General features: G+C 53.3%; 1 protein-coding gene across 7 annotated transcripts in view; it reads right to left on the minus strand.

Annotated features, from left to right (window-relative positions):
• Positions 1–389: 389 nt before the first annotated feature.
• Positions 390–22,053, minus strand: part of FER1L5 (fer-1 like family member 5) — a 55,208-nt gene continuing 33,544 nt past the window's right edge. For 3 of the 7 annotated variants that reach the window (XM_084755127.1, XM_084755128.1, XM_084755126.1), the window contains 33 exons: positions 20,915–21,015; positions 20,159–20,336; positions 19,930–20,085; positions 18,758–18,886; positions 16,334–16,497; positions 15,951–16,065; positions 14,750–14,852; positions 14,063–14,232; positions 13,795–13,962; positions 13,487–13,622; positions 13,309–13,386; positions 11,769–11,950; positions 11,420–11,581; positions 11,080–11,184; positions 9,540–9,686; positions 9,300–9,462; positions 9,126–9,151; positions 7,196–7,246; positions 6,959–7,063; positions 6,249–6,368; positions 5,643–5,804; positions 5,393–5,484; positions 4,862–5,032; positions 4,521–4,669; positions 4,140–4,279; positions 2,977–3,065; positions 2,659–2,754; positions 2,335–2,476; positions 2,062–2,161; positions 1,796–1,986; positions 1,518–1,627; positions 1,133–1,280; positions 390–1,022 (listed from right to left, as the gene is read on the minus strand). In XM_084755127.1, coding sequence (XP_084611253.1) covers positions 813–1,022; positions 1,133–1,280; positions 1,518–1,627; positions 1,796–1,986; positions 2,062–2,161; positions 2,335–2,476; positions 2,659–2,754; positions 2,977–3,065; positions 4,140–4,279; positions 4,521–4,669; positions 4,862–5,032; positions 5,393–5,484; positions 5,643–5,804; positions 6,249–6,368; positions 6,959–7,063; positions 7,196–7,246; positions 9,126–9,151; positions 9,300–9,462; positions 9,540–9,686; positions 11,080–11,184; positions 11,420–11,581; positions 11,769–11,950; positions 13,309–13,386; positions 13,487–13,622; positions 13,795–13,962; positions 14,063–14,232; positions 14,750–14,852; positions 15,951–16,065; positions 16,334–16,497; positions 18,758–18,886; positions 19,930–20,085; positions 20,159–20,336; positions 20,915–21,015 — 4,359 coding nt within the window. In that variant the 3' untranslated portion in view covers positions 390–812. The remainder of the gene's footprint in view (positions 1,023–1,132; positions 1,281–1,517; positions 1,628–1,795; positions 1,987–2,061; positions 2,162–2,334; positions 2,477–2,658; positions 2,755–2,976; positions 3,066–4,139; positions 4,280–4,520; positions 4,670–4,861; positions 5,033–5,392; positions 5,485–5,642; positions 5,805–6,248; positions 6,369–6,958; positions 7,064–7,195; positions 7,247–9,125; positions 9,152–9,299; positions 9,463–9,539; positions 9,687–11,079; positions 11,185–11,419; positions 11,582–11,768; positions 11,951–13,308; positions 13,387–13,486; positions 13,623–13,794; positions 13,963–14,062; positions 14,233–14,749; positions 14,853–15,950; positions 16,066–16,333; positions 16,498–18,757; positions 18,887–19,929; positions 20,086–20,158; positions 20,337–20,914; positions 21,016–22,053) is intronic. The other 4 variants (XM_084755130.1, XM_084755131.1, XM_084755129.1 and 1 more) reach the window with 4 other exon arrangements.

Raw genomic sequence — 22,053 nt, forward strand, 5'->3', positions numbered from 1 at the left:
GGCAGGTGAGTCTCTTGAGTTTGAGGGCAACCTGGCCTACAGATTGTTACAGGACAGACAGAACTACACAGAGAAACCCCGTCTGGAAAAAACAAAAACACACTCTGGGAGGCAGAGGCAGGCAGATTGCTATGAGTTCAAGGCCATCCTAGTCTACAAAGGGAGTCCAAGACAGTCAAGGCTATACAGAGAAAAACTGTGGGATGGGAGGGGGGTGGGGAGTAGAAAAAAAAAGGGGAAAACAACTTAACAGACAAAAAAAAAAACCCACCCATTTGGCATCATGCATCCTGCCCCCAGCTCTTGCTTTTTGTTTCGGAAACATGTTTTCCATAACAAGTGAGGCTGTTTTTCTGGGCATTATAGCCCAGAGTGTGTGTGTACTGGAGGAGGTAGTGCCTGTCCATGGTGTGGCTCTTGTGCACTCACTCATACTTGGGTAAAAGCCGTGGCCTCAATCTATGACTCACAGTTGCCTTTCCCTATTTTCTGTCAGAACCTCCTCGAGTAGAAGAAAACCAGGACTAGATGGGGTGATTAAATGTGGCGTCGTTGCCCAGTCTCAAAGAGCTGGTGTTTCCAGCCTTTTACATTGTCTTCAGTCCCAACCCCCAAGTTCCAAAGTGGCTTTGTTAGAAAAACGTGTTTATTTCAGTAGAAAATTACAGCTCTGCTCATCCTGTTAGAAGTGGTCTCTAAACTGAGTCAGAGTACGCACAGCCCCCTGTATATGGCCTGAAAGACCCAGACAAGGAGCTGCCAGGAAGCCCAAGGCATAGGTTACTTGGCAGGTGAGAGACAGGCCAGGCCACCTATCCTTGAGCTGGAATCTGTGTTATGGGTTTCTTGGGTCCTTGGCGGGATGCTGGCTTCTGATCTTCTAAAGGCTGTAGTTTTGAGCCCTCCATGGTAAAGATGGAAGAGTTGATACGGCTGGTGTTCACTGAGCCAATGAGGTTCACTATTTTAATGGGTGGATTCAGCCGAAGTTCAGGTTTGATCAACTTCATGGCCAAATAGCTCTAGAGAGAAGAAACACCAGAGTAGCCTAAAGTAGTAACCTAAATGTCCTCTCAGAGCTGTCACAGGGGTGGCCAGTGCTTTTGTCCCCTCCGCGTTGGTCAGCACTCACCGGAGCTGAATAGACGAAGTTGAACAGTATGAACCCTAAGACCAGGGTCCCCACTAAGCAGATGATTTTGGAGCGGTAGCGTTTGCAGATAACGTAGCAGAAGTTTTTAATAGGTGATTGGTACCACAAGAGAGCCGAGTCATTGCGTCTGCCCATGACGTTGGCACCAGGAATGCAGGGCAAGAGGAACCGTCAGCTCAAGTGATCCAGAGCAAAGATCGGGGAGCCCCTCACAGCCAACCCCAAGTCTTATTTTCTGACGTCAACTTAGCCATATAGGAGGAAGCAGCTGTTCCTTTCCACATGGAGGCCCACCCACCAGCCACCACCCTACACCAAGGAGGAGAGAAGTGGGCTTGACGCCTCTGTCCCACAGGGTCCTTACACAGGAGGATGAAGCGTAGGGAATTGGTTGGGTTCGGACTGGCCTCGCCCAGCCGGCCTGATTAAAGCTTCTTTCTCTGGCAGCATCTCAAGGGTCATCTTCACTTTACCCTAGGAACACCAAAGGATGGAGCAGGGGCTGCTGTGTAAACTGCAGAGCAAGCTCATTTCAGGACCACTCGCCTACCTCTAGGTTTGGCTACTGCCCCCAGGAGTCCGCTAGGGCTAGGTTAGGTTGCATAGTGGTCCTATTCACTAAACACCTTCCCCAGCTCCTACCGACAAACGCCACTTGTCATCTTGGTAGACCTGACAAGGCCACCACCCAGTTACATTGGTCTTCTTAAAGAGAGAGATGTGCTTCTGCTGCATGTAGGACCATTTGGAGTCAGCTTCCATCATCTTGAGGGAGCATTGCTTGATGCTCTGAGCCGGAAGGGGCATGTCCGATAAATCCAGCTCCAAGACCCCTGAGCCCCGAGAAAGCATCTATCAGCAACAGGAGCCCCTTGCCCTGTGCCACAAGCCCCACACCAGGGCCTCACCTAAGAAGTCATCTGGGGCGAAGAAGTCATTGTCCCATATCTGGATGATGAGCCGGGCTGGGAACTTCATCGATGTGGGATCCAGGCTCCATATGTAGTCCTAGAGGACAGGAGAAGGCCGTGTCTGTAGCCTGCCTCCTGCACATACCCCTTGGAGACCCACTGGTCTAAGGATCCAACCTAACATCCTGTCACAGCCTCCAGGTCCCCAAAAGAGGAGGAGTCTGTCAAACCCTAGGGGTTCTTTTCCCCTTTCTCCTCCCCGCCCCTTACCTTCTGACTTTGGACGCATACGCGCTCTGTTGCCAGGTAGTCCAGGGTAAAGATGAACCTCCAGTTGAAGGTGGCCGTCCCAGTCAGGGAGTGGTAGTGGACATCTGTCTTCTGTGTGTCCTTCTCTAGCCCAAATAGCCACCTGGGGGGGGGGGTGCAGAATCCTTTCATCTGAGTTTTCTGTGTGTGGTCCCCACCTCCATCCCCCAAAACACAGATTAAGGGCAGATAGGTGTTCCCCTCAGTACTAGGAGGCTATAGCAGGGTGCTAATCAGGGAACTAAGGGGCCTTCTGGGGCCCTCCTCCACCCTGTCGTGCCTCACCCTTTGATGTAGATGTCGCTCATCTTTTCTTTACTTAAGGTCTGGCGAACCAGGTCCACTTGGGCGGTACTCCAGATGATACAACGCAGTTCATACCTGCAGCCACTGTGCTCTGAGGCTGGGGTGAGGACCAGCCTCCCAGCCCTAGACAGCCTTGCTGAGGGAGGAGCTGCCCACAGAGCCTGTGCTTGAGCAGTAAAGCTCCTTCTAAATTCCATAGAGAATTACTGCTTCTCGGGGTTGGGGGGCAGAGGTGCCCTGCACCCTGGGGGTTGAGCTGGTGTGCCATGACCAGGAACTAGGTTTTCACATACTCACCGTTTAGGCTTTCTGGGGCTGATGTTGACTTGGGGCCCAGGAGGCCCCAGCATCTTGGGGAAGATATCCACCCACATTTGTATTTTCCCCTAGAGCCGGAATGGATTTGCTGGTTGGGGGTTGCCAGTCTCTTTGCAGTTGGAAGGCATGGGGCATGAGGCTTGCATGGGGTGGGGCTTGGGGATGACAAGTGTCACCCAAGGGGACGAGTGATCACCCTCCAGCTCTTTTAGTTTTTGGCTGGGAAGGTGAGTGAGCTGGGGGTGGGGGGTAGGGTGGAGGATCTGGCTGGGAGACCACAAGTGGGTGTTGAAATCTCACTTATGACTGTGGGCTAGAGGCTAAGGAGGGCAAGCGAGATGGCCTGTTGGTCGGGAATCTATGTTGAGGCTGGGCCTCATATACTCAGCCGCACATAAGCCTTAGTAAGAGTAAACTAGGTGGTCAGTAAGGTCATCTTGTGCTGTATGACCACAATCTAAAGATAGAGTTCTGAGAGGGACTCAGTCGTGAAGACAGTGAGAAGGGAAGGGAAGGGTGGCACCACCAGCCTTGGAAAATAGGTAAATATGTTCTGCCCATCAACCCACCTGACCTACTCTAATTCTTCAGAGTTGACCCGTTTGAGAAAGCTACTTTAATGAGGATGGTTATTTTAAAACTTTCTCAGCAGAAGGCTTCATGAATGTGAAAGATTTGGAGAAGATGAAGCCACTTTGATAGTGGGGCAGTGAGAGATAATTATGGTGCTCATGGGTGTCTGTGTCCCCAGGATCCTTGACATAGTGAAAACAGCCTGCAGTTAAGTGGCCGGAACTGAGGTTTGCAATGTTTGTGTCCCCTGATCTACGGTGTCACCTTCCTACCCCCAGGAGGGCAAAACAGTGGCAATGTCAGTTGGTAGAACACCCTAGAGCTCCCCACACCTGTTGTGAGGCTCCGTGCCTTACAGTCCTTCCGGATGTGATGTTCTCTAACTGATGTCATTGCAGCATCCTTCTTACTAATGTGCAAAACATGTTTGGCTCTTGCCTGTGCACATTTGTGAGTTGTTGACCTGCCCTTGCCTCTCACTATAGACTATGTCCTGGCTGGATAAACATCCATATCTCCTGGTCCAGTCCAGTCCATAGGAGGCAGGAACAGCCTCTCCAGTCACATACCTGGTCAATACCTGGCTGGCTGTTACTGTATAGTGTGCGGGTCTCCACATGCTCAGGAACCAGCCCCTGGGTGTTGAGGATGTACAGTGCCAGGCGCTCCTTCTTAGGCCCCAAACTCTTAAAGGTAGGGGGCTTGGACTCTGGATTGGAGGTGAGATCGTGAGGTCATTAGCATTCCCATTCCAGTACCTCCCCCGCACTGCCTGGATATTTGCCTACAGTTGCCTTCTGAGAAGAGAGGGGGAAAATGGAAAGATGTAGTTTCTGTCTACCCGAGGCCAGCTCCCCTCTCCCTTCTCTCTTGTCTGCCTGACTCCTCACTGGCTCCTCACTGGCTCCTCAAGGCTACACCTGTGCCGCCTGGAAGTGTGCTGGGCTCACCAAAGTTCTGCAAATTAAACTTCTTCCCATTGTAGACAACAGAGTCGTCCTCAAGGTCAAATACAGGCGGAGGCAGCCCTTTCTGTTTGGCATAGTGGTCCAACAGGGAGCTCGGGGTCATCTGATCCCGCCACCTAAATGGCCCTGACCTGTGAGAGTATGCCAGAGGAGTGGGTGGGACGAACAGGTCCGAGAGGACACACTGCTTTGAGCTGCTGGTGAGGGTGCTGGAACCGTGGGCGGAGAGGCAGGTCCAGCCCAGTTCGCAGCTTCTTCTCAGGGAGCCGTGGGCTCACCCCCTGCCCCAATCCAGCTTGCTTGTTGACAGGGTCCACACTCACTTGCAGTAGGATTTCGAGAGTCCACAACGGGCTCCAAAGCTAGACAGAAGTCGGTTCTCAAGGTCGATAACTGTAGTTCCAATCTCATCATCGTAAGTAATTAGGTCAAAGTCGTAGAGCTGGACCTCTAGGTCCTTCTCCAGTGGGATGTTACAGGTGAGTTCATACATCCTGGAGCCAAGAGGGTTGGAAAGTGGCTGCGGACATGTACTCGCTGCCTACTGGCCCGCATCTCAGCCTGAGGGGCCCTGCCCCACCTCTTCCTTCCTTCACAGTGAGCGTGGGCAGTAGAGCATGGGGAGGCCTTTGTCCACTAGCATCCATGGCTGAAAATAAGAAGGCTAGGCACACGGAGGCCCGAGTGCCTCTCTTGGGGGAAGGTGGGGTGTGTGGCACACCAATTCCACCTGATGAACCCCCAAGAGCCAGTGAGGTGCTGCTTACGGGGGCCTTGGAGGCTCTGAAGGAACTGCCTTCCAGCATAGCATGTAGGATTAGAAAAGTGGTAGTGGGTGACCGGGGACAGCTCACGTGCCAAAGATGGGATCCAGAGTATTGGGATAGTAGGAGTCCCGGCTGCCAAGTTTTGTCTGTCCCAACTTCAGGATCACATAAGGGTCACACTGGGTAGAAAAGAAGAGTCAGTCAAGGTTGGTAGGGAGAGTGGGAGCCAGGCAGCTTCGTAGAGGTGGCTCTGTACCTGAGCCTGAGACACTGCAGCATACTGTGATTTGGGCGTGGGGTGGGGGGCCACTGGTGGCAGATGGGACTACTTCATTACCAGGCCATTGTAGTCCTGTGGTTGCAGGTTGATGGCGCGTATCAGGTACACCCGCACCAGGCACTGCTGAGGGAAGTCCTCAATCTCCGGCCAAGACGAGAACTGTCGTGGGGGTTTAGGGGCCTCTGGGTCCTCAGGAAAGGGGTAGATGCGGAAGAGGCCCTGGGGGTAAGAACGCATTGGCAACCCTATCTGGCCATGCTAGCCTAACTTGTTAAGGTGCTCCCACCCCCACCGCTTGAGCACAGCGTTTGGTGGGATGAGGGTGAGCAGCAGGAGTCTTCAGGCAGGGACCATTGGGCGTCGGGCAAAGGCACTCAGAGCTATTTGATGTTCTCAGACTATGCCGATGTCAACTCTGCACACCCGTCCCTTCAGGTCAAAGCATGTCTGAGGCTTGTGTCTTTGGGGGACCAGCATGAGCCAGAGCTGGGAGTCTGAATGTCTTGCCTCTCTCAGACCCTGCCTGTGTCACTGCACTTCTGGAGCTGTTCCTTAGGCCCTGGCTCATCTTCCTCAGGGATGTGCAGGGCCAGGGCTTTTATTAGAGACTATGGGGACAGATGGGCTACAGAGAGACAGGTAGCCAAGCTGGTGTAGACACACCTTGAATTCTCCTACCACGGGACTGTCCACCTTGGGCTTTTCCTGGTAAAGTTTGAAGGTCTGGCAGAAGTCCTGCAGGCCCTGGAAGTCTGGAACTGCCTCCAGCTCACAGTCATACACCTGTAGGGGCATCGCAGGACCTGGGCTGGTGAGGGACTATTTTGGGGGTCAAGCTTTGAAGGGACCACCAGCTCCCAAGCCTTTTCCTAAGTGTTTGGCCCATCTGCAGCCCCACTGTCGGCTTTAGATGGAGCAGCTGGTAGACGGGTTCTTAGTACTCCTAGGGGACAGTGTAGAAAGTCCCCTCAGTTAGGGATAGATGGGCTAGAGAGACAGGTAGCCAGGCTGGTGTAGACACAACTTGAGTCCCCTACCATGGGTCTGTCCACTTTGGTAAGGTTTGAAGGTCTCTCACTTAGGTGGGAGTGCTTGTCTAACAGGACCCTGCCTGCCCTAATATGAACGGTGGTGTGTGCCTGCAACTCCAGCCCTCAGGAGGGAGAGGCAGGGGGCTCAGGCATTCAAGGGCATGAACACCTAACAAAGCAAGTTGGAGACCAGCTTGGGCTACGTGGGATCCTACTTCAAACAAGGCAAAACCAACACAGTTCTTCTGCCACTTGGTGGTTCCCTGACAGACCAAGGCCAAGTCTCTAGCCCCTTGGCAAGGGGGGGCTTTGTTCTACCCCTAACCCCAGGACCCTCCAAACCTTTAGGGTGTGGTAGCTTTTGTACTTGTACTTCAAGGTCTTGTCCTCATCGCCCGTGGCCCAGAAGAGCTTGCTCCACCAGTCCACGTCATGCTCATAGTCATCCTAGAGAAGAGGACCTCGCTGGCTCTCAGGCAGGACTCCAGCCCTCCCGGCCCCCTCCCTCCCCTCCCTCCCTCTCTCCCTCCCTGGGCTGACTGGGGTTGGCCCGTGTTCCCTGGTCTGATTCGGCTTTACCTCGTCTTTCCTGGAAGTGAGCCAGAACTTCTTGTAAAGGGAGTCTAGGAACTGCAAAGGGAAGGTTAGAGGAGAATGGAGAAGCAGGCTGAGGTGGGAGCAGGCTCCTGTCCCCTGGCACTTTACACAGGCCTTTCAGTTCAGACAGTACGGGAAAGGTGAGGGAGACGACCTGTGCTTCCTGGAGTTCCTGCCCATCCATACAGACGGCACTCAAAAGTGCTCAGAAATGCAGAACCTCTCTCTCTCTCTCTTTCTCTCTCTCTCTCTCTCTCTCTCTCTCTCTCTCTCTCTCTCTCTCTCTCTCTCATATCTGGCAGAATCTTTTGGGTTTTTGCAAGTCTCATCATGTACCTAGGCTGTGATCCTCCTGCCTCAGCCTCTTCAGTGCTGGGATTACAGGCCTATCCACTGTGCCCCATCTAGCAAGATCGACCTTTCCTCCCTCCCATATCTTGTGCTAGGTATGGAGCTCCAGGTCTGGGCATGGTAGGCGAACAATCTGTCATTCAAGATACATCCCTAGCCCTTGGCTTTTTGAAACAGAGTCTCGCTTTTTTATGTAGCTCAGGCTGACTCAGAGCTGAGACTTCCTATCCCATCTTCCTGACTGCTGTACCTGGCAGCATCTGCTTTTGGTGAAGGCATTAGGAGCGGCTATGCATTAAAATGTGGTACGATTGCCCTAGAGCTGTAATCAGATGCATTAGGGGTCATTAGGGGTAGAGGGACTTGGAACAAACGCTTGATGACTGGAAACTCCAGTGGGATCCTTCAGGGACCAGGGCCTCAGGTAAAGAGGTCTTAGTCCATACAATGCTCGCCTTGTGTATCAAATACCTGACAGAGAAGCAGCTTACGGGAAGAAGGAATTACTGGCTCACATTCGAGATGTCGTCGTGGTGAGGAGAAGATAGGGGCAGGTGTCTGAGACAGTTGGCTGCGTGGCACTTGAATTTGGGAAACAGTGATGAATGCCAGTGTTCAGCTAGCTTTCTCCTTTTGGTTTAGTTTAGTGCAGGACCCCAACTCATGGCACGGTGCTGCTTGCATTCAGTGGGCCCTCCCACAGCAGTCACCCTCACAGGCATGCCAGACGTTTGTCTCCTGACTGACTTTAGATCTTGTCAAGGTGACAGTGTTCACCATCACAGTCTTGCAAGCATGATAGTATGTGTTTGCAGTCCTGCTACTGAGGAGGTGAAGACAAAAGAATCTCATGGGCTGGCTGGCTAGCCTAGCCTAATTAGCAAGTTCTAGGCCAGTGAGAGACCCTAACTCAAAAGGCAAGGTGGAGGTATGTCTGGCCTCCACACATGTATGCATCCCACACATGTACCCCACACATAAATGAATACACAATAATAAATAAAAGCTGAGGTATGCTGGGCGTGGTGGCGCATGCCTGTAGTCCCAGCACTCTGGAGACAGAGGCAAGCAGATCTCTGTAAGTTCGAGGCCAGCCTGGTCTACAAAGCGAGTCTAAGACAGCCAAGTATACGCAGAGAAACCCTGTGTAGAAAAACAAACAAACAAACAAAAAGCCAAACAAACAAACAAAAACCAAACACCAAAAAACAAACAAACCCACAACCCAAAACAAAACCCTGAGGTGTGTTGGGTGAATGCCTGTAACCCCAGCCCTTGGGAGGGGGAGGCAAGAATATTGGGAGTTCAAGGTTATCCTCTACTGCACAGCAAGTTCAACGCCAGCCTTAGATAGATGAGACTGTGTCTCAGAACTGCAACCTAAGCGCCCATAACCCACTCAGGTAATTCTCACATGCACACATAACTGAGGACCAGGCCCATAGCCTTCTCCTGTACACTTAGGCCTCCTCATAGGCATGATTTTATAGACACCCCTCTGCAGGGACAGGGTCATTCAAGTGAATGGTATGGGAGAAGGTGGCCTGGGGATCTTACTCACAGTGTCCGGCTTCTTCAAAGACAGGACTGTGGAGAGAACACAGTCACCAGCCTCAGGAAGGGAGAAACCAAGCAAGAGGGGCACCAACCCCACAAAGGAGCCAGAGTCCCACCCTACTCCTAGTGAGGGCTTCCTGAAGAGAGCAGGAGACAAGGCCAGGAGCAAGACTCGTACTTGGCAGCTGTACAGGTTTGTAGTTCAGAGCCCAGGGGTCACAGAAATAGGGCTGGAGGAAGTCAATGTTGGCTTGACCGACCACAATCTGCTGCCCGTAGACTTGATTGTCCACCACTTTCACCACCACAGGCAGTGCGTGGGTCTCCTCCACAGGCATCAACTACAAGCCCAAAGAGAGGGGACTGTGAGGTCCCTCAATAGATGATGACTGTCCAGCCCCTACCCGGGGCCTCTTACCACCGTGAGGAAGAAGGTGGATGTAGGGAAGTTGGGATTCTCCTGGAAGTTGCTGATGGGCTCTGTCCTCACGGACTCTTCCCCACATTCCACCAGGAGCTGGGGACAATGCACCTTCTTCATGTTTCGAAGGCCCCAGGCCAGAATCTGTCAGGACCAGAAGGGAGAGCAGGGCAAGGGGCAGACAGCACCTCTTAGTCAGGGCTGGGACAGCCTGGCCTGGACGGGACGTACAGCAGGAAGCATGGCAGGGTTAGCATGGAAGCAGTGCCCGAGGGGGCATCTGAGGCTCCCCCAGGTCTCCCTGCCTTGTGAGGGGACCTGGCTGCCGTCTGCTCTCTCCAGGAAGAAGGTGTGATCTAACCAGTGCCTGAATCTGCCACTCACCCCCTAGTGGCCTCCAAGCAGTGGCACACCTGCTCACTGCTGGCTTGCTGGTTCCAGACAGTCCTCAGACATTGAGTTCCTGCAGCTGGCTGCCTCTGGAGCCCCCAGACACAGATAGTGCCCACAGTGTTCAGAGTCCCTATGCCATTCAGCTTGTTGCTGACTTGTGTCTCAGACAGTTCCTTGACCAACCAGTGACCACGCACCCTGTGATTTCTTAGCTGACAAAGGAATGTTCAGATGCTCTTTGGGGGCTAAGTGGGGACCAAGCACAGCAGCTGGTCTTAAGGAGTCACTAGTTCCTGACTTGCTTGATTGTTATCTGCCAAATCCTGACAGGACACAGAATAACCAGTGTGCGGACCTCCATTTGGCCTCAGGCAGGGATGGGCTTAAATAATGGTTCTGTCGCTGGGTCTGCAGTATGTTGTCTCTGGGCCTCAATTTCTTTCTCAGGAACTCAGTTCCTGATGCACAGGGACATCTGCCGTCCCTGCTTGACTTGCTGTATTGTCTAAGCCTCTGCTCTCATTTCTCTTCTGAGATGTGTTCTTAGGGTTCAAGCTTTGTGCCAGGTTGTCAAAAAAGCCTCACCGAGAGCTCCAGGGTGCCCTAGGCTGCTCTGCGGAAAGGCTTATCTGTTGGGGGGTTGCTCTGTGTATTCAGATGCTGAATTCTGCCCTGTCTCCCCCCACTCCCCCACCTCCCAGATCTGGTTGCATTCTAGGCATTGTCAGGCACATTGATCAAAGTTGCATAAACTTTGCTTCCCAATTATATCTGATTGGTTAATAAAGAAGCTGAACAGCATATTACTGGCCAGAGGAGATACACAGGCGGAACTTCCGTTCCCAGGCTTGGGGTCTTAGGTAGGGAGCAGGAGGGGAAAAGGAAGAAGAGAGAAAAGATGTAGAGAAAGGATGTGGCCTGATGGAGCAGAAACAGCCCAGGCAGGACCAATATGGCAAGTAACTCAGGGCGTGTGGCTGGGAAGGAGCCAGACTAGCTTAGAGGATTAGAATAGATTGTATCTGCCCAATTATTGAGCCTAAAGCTTATTAGCAAATCTAATGAGTCTCTGTGTCATTTGAGAGCTATGAGAAGAAAATTCCCTCCAAACTATAACATAGTCACCTCTCCCCTCCGCACGCACCTCAATGGCCATCCTTTGCACGGTAGGCTGGATGCCCTTGGGTAGCATGTAAATCCCATTCTTGCAGGGGACACTTAGGATTGGCAGGTGGGTGTCTTTCAGCTTCTGGAGGGCAGAGGAGGGACTAGGGAACACGAGGCCCTGCAGGCTGGCACTGCGCCTCTCCCCACCCAATATGTCCCTTAGAGGGCCAGAGTTGGAGGGGAGCTAAGGGGGACACTGGCCAGGCTGACAGCACTGAATCCATCCTGAGGGGGAGGGGTGGGTCCTGGTGTTTGTGGAAACCTGGAGGTGGTGGTGGGCCAGGGAGGGCCAGGAGCCCAGCCCTTCCCATCCGTACCTGTGTCTCGAGGATGAGCTCACAGGATGCAAAAATCTCGGCTTCTTCCTCTCCCAACTCTTTGACAAGGGGGTGCCACCTCAGGGGGGTCAAGGCCCAGCCTTGGATGTCCAGCCAGACTACTGGGGGCCACATGCTCCGTCCCCACAAAATCTTGTTTCCCTGGAGGAGATGGGGGTTCATAGAACGTGGAGGCCCAACCAGGCTTCCAGCACAGACTTCTGAGGAGGAAGGGGACTGAAGTTAACAACGGCCTCACTGACTGCTTCAACGCCTTGCTCTAAAATACACCTCTATTCTGAAGCAAAACTGAGGTAGAGCTTCCTCCCTCGGGCACAGCCTACTGTACCCGTGAGTCATGCTGCCACAGTTCCAACACCACAAGCGGGGGGTTCTCTTTGGTTTCCTTGGGGTCCTCAAACAGCAGAAGGTGCTGGAAGATGAGCGTCTGGGCCCACGTCGGAGCTGCAGAGCTTTGCAGGGTCTGGGTGCACAGGCTGTGGTTCAAGAAGACCACTCGGATGAAAGGCTCTGGATGGAGGAGGGAGGGAGGGAGAGGAGGGGTGTCACAGCTCCATACTGCCAGTGAGGTCCTCCTCTCCTCTGCAGAGGTAGCCATTAGACCTGAGGAGACTCAGGATGGGCAGCCACCGTGCCTGCCAGCCCTTCTAGAATGTTGCCTCTGCAGGAGCTGCAGACCAACTGTGTGTACCCCACAGGCCAGGGGAGCCTTGGCTTCCATCGAGGTGAATGCTTGGCTTTCACAGAGATGGAGGAGTTTTGGGGATAAGGCTTCCCATCGCCCACACCAGCAGGGCGAGTGTCCAATACAGTTGGTTGGGGATGCTCAAGGGACACAGATCTCAGAAAACCTCCTGTTGTTTATCATCTGCAGTGACATTAACAGGATGGGGGGTGCGGGGGAGACACTCAGTTCACCTCCTGAATGGTTCTATGGCTCTTTCTCACGTGGGGCCTCCTTCCTCCTTCCTCCTTCCTCCACCCCGTCACACACTCTCTCTCTTGACATTTTTCTTTTGTGTGCGTTTGTATTTTGTCTGCATATATGTCCGTGTGAGGGTGTAGGAGCCCCTGGATTTACAGACAGTTGTGAGCCTGCCATGTGAGTGCTGGGAATCGAACCCAGGTCCTCTGGAAGACCATCCAGTGCTCTTAGCCACTGAACCACCTCTCCAGCCCAGACTGGCACTCTTTTTCACATCTCATCCTCTCTTCCAGTGCTCTGCTTTGAAAGCTTCTCCCTCTTTGTAGAGTTTGTTTGAGGAGTATTCCCCTCCCCCCCGCCCCTGCCACCACCAGTTACAGTCATAAACTTTGTACTAGTTTTATGTCAACTTGATACAAGCTGGGGTCAATAGAGAGGAGTTTCTTAGCTGAGAAACTGCCTCCATAGGATCCAGCTGTAGGCAAGCAAGCCTGTAGAGCATTTTCTTCATTAGTGATTAATGTGGGCGGGCCCGTTCCCACTGTGGATGGAACTACCCTCGGGCTGGTGGTCCTGAGTTTTATAAGAAGGCAGGCCGAGCAAGCCAGTAAACAGCACCCTTCCGTGGCCTCTGCATCAGCTCCTGCCTCCAGGTTCCTGGCCTGTTTGAGCTCCTGCCTTCACTGCTTTTGATGATGAACTGTTACGTGGAAGTGTGAGAGAAATAAAGCCTTTTCCTTTCCCAAGTTGCTTTTGGTGGTGGGGTTTCATCACAGCAACGGCAACCCTGATTGAGCCAAGCTTCTTGGGAGAGGGATCTGTATCTTTGGCACACAGTCATCACAAACTTACGTGGGTATGTGGCCAGGACTTGGGGGCGGGGCTTGGGGCGGGGCGGGGGCGGGGATAGGAGACAAGGCCAAATGACAAGGAGCATTCCTACCCTGAAAGGTTAAGAGCTGATTGTACATCAGATTCCGGGCCTGGTAGATATAGCAGAAGAGCTGGTAGTAGTGAGATTCTGGGGAAAGAGAAGTCTCATTCATTACTTGACCTCCATAGGCTCCTCCCTAACTCCCTGGCCTCCAGTGCCACCCAGGAGACTCCCAGGCCGGCCTCACTGTTGAAGATGCAATAGATGAAAGGCATGGTGGGGATGCGGGGATCCTCCGGGTTGTGCCTCCAGGAGTCCCTCCAATGTTGCCATGACAACGTCTTCTCCTGTTCCTTCTTCGGTTGGTTTTCCAGCTCCACAGCCTGTGCTCAGAAAGCTCCTCTTAAAGTTTTCAGTACTTCCTGACTCCTGTCTCGCCGCCCTAGGCACCCCCTCTCCCCTTCTACAGGTACCACCCGCCAAACTTGAAAGAGTGGGGGCCCAGCCAATAATGGGTCAGGGATGTGTGTTTCACCCAAACCATGGAGGCCTTACCAAGGATCCTTCCAGGAGGAATATGGGAGTGACACCCCTTTCCTTGTTGGGTGCCAGCCGCCGGTGCCAACAGCGGCGACGGAACCGGCTTGTAGGCTGTGGGTCCAGGTGGAACTTGGAGTCAAAGGTGCCGTACTCCCAGCCTTCCTTTCTCTCATCGAGGTCTTGCTGCAGGGAAGAACACAGGGTCTCAGTCATGCCCCTGGCCCTGCTTCGCAAGGGGCCCCTGCCTGTGTCCCAACCAGGTCCCTTGCTCCAGATTCCTCACCATCTGCAGGAAGGAGAGGGTCTCCTGCTCCTGGCCCGGCTCCGGCTTCCTGTGGTTCCGGAAGCGCACGCGCACCCAGCGTCTCCGGCGGAATGAATGGTAAGTCTTTTCCACCGAGTTCCAGATCTGGGGCATGCCAGAGGGTGGGATCCCCACTCCATACTCCCAGCCTGCAAGGGCAGCACCATGACCTCTGAGTCCACCTGAACCTGCAGACTTGGGGGGGGGGCTTTGACATGCCTGAGAAAAGGGACCTACAGAGACAGGAGCTGGGGACAGAAGGGTCCTTATGTCCCAGACCATGTGCTCAAAATGTGTAATTTGCACTATATGGGACCAACTGCATCAATTGCTTATGTCTGGGGCCCAGGCCTCAAGACTTCCAACCCACTGCCCCTTCCCTGGAGTCACTTTGGGTAAACCAAGGCTCTACAGCCACATCCATGTTCACAGGCACCCATCCAGAAGGCTTGTTCCGGGTCAGGCGTAGGGAGACACCCAGTACATCTCAGCACTAGGGTCTGTGTCTGTGGAATGGATTGAGACCTTACTCCCTAGAGGCTGGGAACCCTGGGAATTCAGACACATCCTGCCTGAGAACTTGGCTACTCAGAGGCTTCCAGAAGAACCAGACTTGAATGCTTTTAGGGTCCCAGGCCTTCAGGCCCAAGGTGACCAGAAACTGACCTGCACTGTCCACTGCATGGTTCAGTTCCACTATCCAGTTCTTCTTAAAGTGCCAGCCTTCGGGACACTTCACGTTCTTCGGGGCTCCCACCGGCTGTCCATTCTGTAGGGATGTTGAGGGTGAGGGAGAGCCATGTGAGACAGGCAAAGCTTGCCTTCCCTCATTTTTCTCACACACTCCTATCTTTGACCCTCCAGCCACCCTCTAGGCCAGAACATCTTGCTGCTCCTGCTGCCACCATGGCTCTTTTATTTAGAGGTGAACATCTCACTCCTTGTCACACTGGGGACAAGTTACTTGCATGGCTCTACTCAGTGGCCCGCAGCCTCTGGGCTTACTCCATTCAAATGAAACAAAATCCAAAGGCTACTTTCCATATCATATCATAGCACCATATTTCCTGGCTCAAGAGTGATAGAGAAGACAGAATGTTTCTGTCGTGATAAAGTGTGTGTGTACATGTATGGTGTGTGTGTGTGTGTGTGTGTGTGTGTGTGGTTTATGTGTGCACATGCTCATGCATGTGGAAGCTAGGTATCAATTTTGTTGCTCAGGAGCCCTTGTTTTTTAGTTTGTTGTTTTGTTTTGTTTTTCTGAGACAAGGTTTCTCTGTGTAGCCTTGGCTGTCTGGACTCACTTTGTAGACCAGGCTGGCCTCGAACTCAGAGATCTGCCTGCCTCTGCCTCCCCGAGTGCTGGGATTACAGGCGTGCGCCACCACGCCATGCAAGGCAGCTTATCTTCCTGCCATCCATTGTCTGTTAAAGCAGGGCACTCGGTCCAGCAAGCGCTAAAGGATGCCTGTCTCTGCCTCTCTGCTGCTGCTGTTTTAAGTACGTACCACCATGCCTGGCTTTTATCTGGGCCCCAGGGATAGAACTCAGGTTCAAACTCCAACTCCTGGGTCCATGTGATCCTTCTGCCCCATCCCCCAAGGCAGCTGGACTACAGGCAGGCACCACAGTGTCTAGCTCTGACATCCTATTTAAGGTATCTGCCGCTTGCTGTCCTTGAGTACAACCCCATCATTGGTGCTAGAAGAGGCTGAAATGCTTCTCTGGGGTCCCACAGCTTGAACAGAACAGAGCTCAGACATAGCTTTTGCTACCTGGCAACCCTGACTTCTGATCCTCCCCTTCTGGTCCTTCTCCTTCCCCCTGCCCCCCCCCCACCCCCCTATGGCAGGATGGAGATGCTTACCACATCTGTGTTGGGGATAGCTGCAGGCACCCAGGCACCTGTGGCGTTGCGGCTCTGGTTCTCATACACCTCTTCTAGAACCTGGCTCTTGTTGATGTCTATGTCCAGGAGGAGTCTGGGCAGCAAGGATACCCCAAGTTCCCAGAGCTGAACTCCAGGGGTCATCCCCTGCTGGTTGAACACCCCTACGTGACACCCCGCCTCTCTTGAGAAAGACAGGGTATTGGGCAGGACTGCTGGTCTTGTGTATTCCCGCTCACAGGGACTAGCTCAGGGGCTTTGGGGCCCACCTCTTCAAGTTCCCACTGAGTGGCCCTTCTAGGCGAGAGGGGTCACACAGCAGGACATGCCAGGTGCCAGGTCAAGCTTTGCCCCATCCTTACCTCCTCTGAGGCTCCACCATCCAGTCGTCCTGCCAATGCCATCCTGGGGGAGCCTTGAAATCTGTCTTGGGGACAGCCTTGCGTCCCATGACATCTGAGAAGTGCGGGCAGTGGTGCAGTCCCTGCTGTCCCCACTGATCTTTGTGCTTGGCCTGATTCTCATACTGGAGGGAGGGGAGTCCAAGTCAGCGCTCGCACCTCCTTTACCAGCCACCTGCGGTTGGGGGTGTCAAGACTCCTGTTCCCCAACCTTCAGAGATGTAGTAGCCAGGCAAGACGGGGCCATGTCCCTGCTGTGCCTAGGAGACTGAGACTCGGCAGTCAACACATCTGTCGTTGCCCGGGCAGCAGAGGAGTGGGGGTGATGCCTAGTCAAAGCCTGCGTCTTCAACGTGACCTGCTCACTCCCTAGTCACTGCAAACCTCAGAAACCCAGTCCTGCTGCACACCGCCCTTCTGTGCTGCCCCCAGGTCTTTTCTCCTACAACCTCCATTCCATTGCCTCTCTGCCCTTGCCTTAGGCAGGGCTGCTTAGACACAGCTGTCCCTTGACAACCCTGAGGAATTGGTTTCAGACTATCTCTGCGTACCATGAGCCATGCTCTAGTCCCTTACATTTTAACATTGGCCTAGCATCCATGTGTAACATATTCCTTAAAGCAGCTATATATGGCACATGACCTAATCCAGTGTGAATGCTGCGCCAGCAGTTGTTCTCGTGTAGTGTTAAGGGCATGGTGACATGGGAAAAGGTATGCACGTGTTTGGTATGGATGCCGCCATCTTAGACTTAACAGCTGGCTCAGTACATAAATGTGGATACAGTGGACATGGGGAGCTTACTGTGTTATATTATCAACATGTGCATCTTAAAAACATTGTCTTAAATGCGCTTTTCCTTTTTTTTTTTTTAAATAACTCTGGGGGCTGGAGAGGTGGTTCAGTGATTGAGAGCACTGCCTGCTCTTCCAGAGGTCATGAGTTCAATTCCCAGCACCCACATGGTGGCTCATGACCATCTATACCCTCTAATGACCTCTTCTGGTGTGCAGGTGTACATGCAGATAGAATAGTCATATACATAAAATAAATAAAGAAAACCTTTAAAAAAAAAAAAAGAAGGCTGGACAGTGATGGTACACACTTTTATCCCAGCACGCGGGAGGCAGAGAGTCAGGTAGATCCCTGTGACTTTAAGGCCAGCCTGGTCTACAAAGGGAGCCCAAGACAGCCAAGGCTACACAGAGAAACTTTGTCTCGAAAAACCAAAAAGAAAAAAAAAAAGAAAAAAGGAAATAACTCTGGTTGGCCTGATACTCCTTATCAGTCTTGAACTCTCAGAAATTCTCCTGCTTAAGCCTCCCAAGTGCTGAGGTTACATGCATGTGCCAACCAACTACCAAAAAAAAGTTATAATTCTGCAACTTAAAAGGCTTGTGTTATGGAATTCTGTCTTCCAGACTTGACACAGCCACTATTGTCCTGAGATCAGGTCAGCTGTGACTACTCATATAAGGCTATGAGACATGAGGCCGCCTGTTCCTCTTTGGCGCATGTGAGCAGCTTACAAGGCTCATGGGCTTGTCTCCTTCCCAGTATATACCAGCAGCTAACAGTTGCTGCAAGGAAGCCTTCTTCGGCAGTGTAGCTGCCCATACATTGCTTGTGCTTCTTTAAGTGACCCCAATTAAACCCATTGGCTCACCAAGAAGGACCTGGAGGCAACTGTATCTTTGCTCTGTCATGGTTCACCTAACCTGAGATCAATAGACAGGTGTTCACATCTCCCCAGAAAAGGTCACACAATAGCCCGCCACTCAAACCTTACTCCCTCTTCTGCCAGTGGAGCTATTTCCCCGGGGCAGCCCTCCTGCACAGAGCAAAGCTCATCCCTTGCCCTCTGCAGAGCCATCTGCCCAGCTGTCCCCCTGCAAGCCTGATGTTCCGTGGGCAGACGCCTCCTCTGCAGCTCCCTTCACACTTCCTGGCCTTTCCCCACCTCCCATGACGTCCAGTCTGTCCTGAAGGCCTGGCAAGGGTCTGCAGGGGTCCCCAAGCTACCTGTTGGTGACAGATGAGACTCTATACAATGTGGAGCCCTGATCTGTTCACATGCCTTGAGAAAGCTAGGGGAAAGCTCTCAATAAACTTCCACCAGGAACAGTGTGACCAGGCACCAGAGGGCCACTGAGACCCCCTTCGTTAGCGCACGTGAGCAGGGGTACCAGGAGCGTGATGCACAACTGCTTTCATTACTGCCACCTCTCGGAGCTGTCCCGTAGTGTCAGATTTGGGTTTGAAAGATGGTCTCTCCACCCTCCCTCCCGGAACTGCATGCCCCACTGTCAGACATGCTCTTCCCCGTCTTGGCCCCGACCTGGCTCCTTCTACCCCACCCTCCAGATGCTGTGGGCGTCCGCTCACCGTCTCTGCATACACCACCATGTTGCCCTGCTGCAGAAGCTTCAGGTTCTTGCTGTGGGTGACATTGCCAAGCCACATGCAGACCCGGAGGTAGGCTGGGAGTGTGCTCTCTCCTTCACCTTCTGGGTACTGAGCCAGAGGCAGATCAATCCCATGGCGGTGGAGGGGGGGGAGGGGTGGGGGGGGGGGAGGGGAGGACTCCATGAGGGCGGGGAGGGATGGGGCGGAGGGAGAGGGTGAGAGAGGGCCGGGCATTACCAGACTGGGTCACATCTGCCCCTTTTGACTGAGTCCTGGGAGCCGGGGTCCTCATATCAAACTGTGTGTTGGACTAAAATAGCCTACAATAGCATAAAGCTCTGGGCTGGAAAATGACTGAGTTGTGTCCTGGTATTCATAGAAGGAGACATCAGGCAAGAAGAAAAGAGGAGGGATGCAGAGGGTGGGCGAGACTGCCTGGGGAGCCAGAGAGAGGTGGTAATGGTAGCTTTGGTGATACTAGCTACCATTTACTGCCTATTGATTGATCACTGTGCACCAGAACTTTCTAAGCACCCCAATCCCCATACCACAGTGAGGTCACCAAGTCCACTGGCCTGAGTAACACACTGGACAAAGACAGGGGCAAGGGCAAAGAGCAAGCATATTGGGGGTGGGAGGGCAGAGTGGCCTCTCTGATGTAGGTCAGGCAGGCAACACCTGCCCTGAGAGGCACTGGGAGCCAGGAAGGCCAGTGAGGATTCCCCTCCTCCCCGAGAGAGAAGGCCAACGCTGGGGCTTCGGTCAGTCTTATAACTTGTTTCTCATCTGAGGAGCCAGTACCAAATCTTACAGTCACTGAATATTCTGGAGGTCACCCAGCCGGGGTTCTCAGGAGGGATGACAAGGTATTAGGCCAAGTGGTAGGCACCGGGGTGATGGAGGAGGTGGGGGATTTGAGGAGCATTTACCACAGATGTGGGCTTGGCAGCAGCACACATGCTGAAAAAGTATAGCCCTCTGCCTTTTTCTGGGGACTGTGTGAGCTGTTCTACTTAATGCAGGGCCAGGGAAAGAACATGTGGGCCGTGTCCTCAGGGAGGTCCCACAGGGCTTTCTTGCAACCCTGGGGGTTCTCTCTGGAGATTTGGGAACCCCCATCTTCTCCAGAAGAGCTCCCCCTACTTCCCCACCTGTAAGAGGAGGTTCTGAATCTTCCCACAGAACTTGCCAGAGCTCAGGTCTCCTGCTGGGGAGAACAGGACCGTGTGGGCAGGTACCCGTGCATAGGCCACTCGCTGCTGTTTGGTCATCAGCCAGATCATCACATCAGGCAGGCTTTCTTGGGGCTGCCAAGGTGGGAGAGCATCAGGACCCGTGCGGCCAGTTCCAGGGCGTCCAGCCAGGGCAGCCAGTGCCCACCTCAGGGATCACGGCGTTGAGGCGGCGCAGCCAGTCCTCCACCGTGTCCACCATGTGCCTCGGATCGGCCTCCTTGGCCCTTTGTGCTAGCTGCTGCAGAAGACAGCTGCGGAGCTGCCATTTGTTATTGTCCAAGTTGTTCGCTTTGGGCTGATCAGCCATACAAGGCAGAGGGCGCCTGTGGTCAGGACAGGTTCATAGGGAGGTATGGCCACTTCTGGTCCTACGGTAGGCCAATATTCCCTTCCTAGCCTCTACTCCACCCACGGCTGGCCTGACCTGGGGAGACATGCCCTGCTCTCTTCCCCAGGAAGCTTGCTTACTGAGGCGCTGGCCCAGCCCTCTCCCACCCCTGAAGCCCTGAAGTATATGCTAGGTTGCCTCCCAAAGACTTCTTGTGGGTAGATGTTTCCAGGGAAGAAGCTAAACCACACCATGGTGGGGGCAGGGAGAGGCTTTCCAGGGAGCTTGAACCGGGCACACTGGATGTGATGGGTGGCGCGAGGGCTGTGGAGTGAGAATAGGGTGGGCGCTTCTAGGGAACGCGGATCTGTCCGTGTGCTGCGGGCATCAAGTGTGGAGGTGGAGCAGCAAAGCCCGCACCGGGCTGAGTTCAGGGCTGCCCTCCAGGGGCGGGGGTGGGGTCACGCTGTGGGGAGGAGTACTGTTCCTGTGGGGTAAGGGTCCATTGGGTGCTACTCCAAGCCGTGCCCCACCCAGCTCAGCCTGCGGCGGCCCCGGCAGGGACACTCCTACCGGCAGTCCTCCACTAGTTCCCTCAGCAACTTCTCCCACTGTTGGAGCAGAGCCGGATCCCTTGGGTTCCGGATGGACTTCAGGGCGTCCAGGTTGGCTTTCTGCCCATTGAGAGAAAGAAAGGGGGAGGACTAGCTCAGCCTGGACACCCTTTCCTCCGTACTTCCTGCCCCCAGCAGAGGAAATGGGTGGAGACACGCAGAAGTCCACATGTAGACATGAGGAAGTTGTGACTACTGTGGAGGTGCTACATGTGCAAATTTTCTGAGAACTTTTTTTTCCCCCAAGACAGGGTTTCTCTGTGTAGCCTTGGCTTTCCTGGACTTGGTAGAGTAAACTGGACTTGAGCACAGGTCCACCTGCCTCTGCCTCCTGAGTGCTGGGATTAAAGGCGGGCGCCACCATGCCCAGCTAAGAACCTAAGATTCTTTGTAGTGTGGCCTTCCCGTCCTCTCTGATTTCCATGACACCTCTGTGGCCCTAGTCCCTCTTATGGCTTCAAAAAATGTGGCTCAGAGATGGCTCAGAGGTTAAGAACACTGACTGCTCTTCCAAAGGTCCTGAGTTCAATTCCTACAACCACATGGTGGCTCCCAACCATCTATACTGAGATCTGGTGCCCTCCTCTGGTGAGCAGGTGTACATGAAGGCAGAACACTGTATACTAAATAAATCTTTAAAACAAAACAAAACAAAACGTGGTACATCAGTAAGCATGATGGTGCATCCCTATAATCACAGCACTCAGGAAGGCAGAGGAAGGTGGATCGCTGTGAGTTTGAGGCCAGCTTTGTCTACAAAGGGAGTCCAGGACAGCCAGGGCCACACAAAGAAACCCTGTCTCGGGAAAAAAACAAAACAAAACAGAACAAGTGAAAAAACCTGGCACATCACTGTGACTTCACACATATTATTCCCTTTGTGCATCTAGCCCCTGCCAAATTGCCTATGAAACCCCTAACTGCTCTCTTCCTCCCTCCCCATCCCCAGCTCTCTGATCCTAAATCTCTTGGCACCTGTATTTCCATGGCGACCTTGTCGCATTACACAGTAACTGTGCATCTCTGACTTCTGCAGCCAGCGAGGACAAGTCTGTTTATTCATCGTTGTGTCTTCAGTGCCCTGTGCTGTGTCTGACA

This window comes from Acomys minous (genome assembly GCF_964271855.1).
Source record: "Acomys minous genome assembly, chromosome: 13".
NCBI classification, from domain to species: Eukaryota; Metazoa; Chordata; class Mammalia; order Rodentia; family Muridae; genus Acomys; species Acomys minous.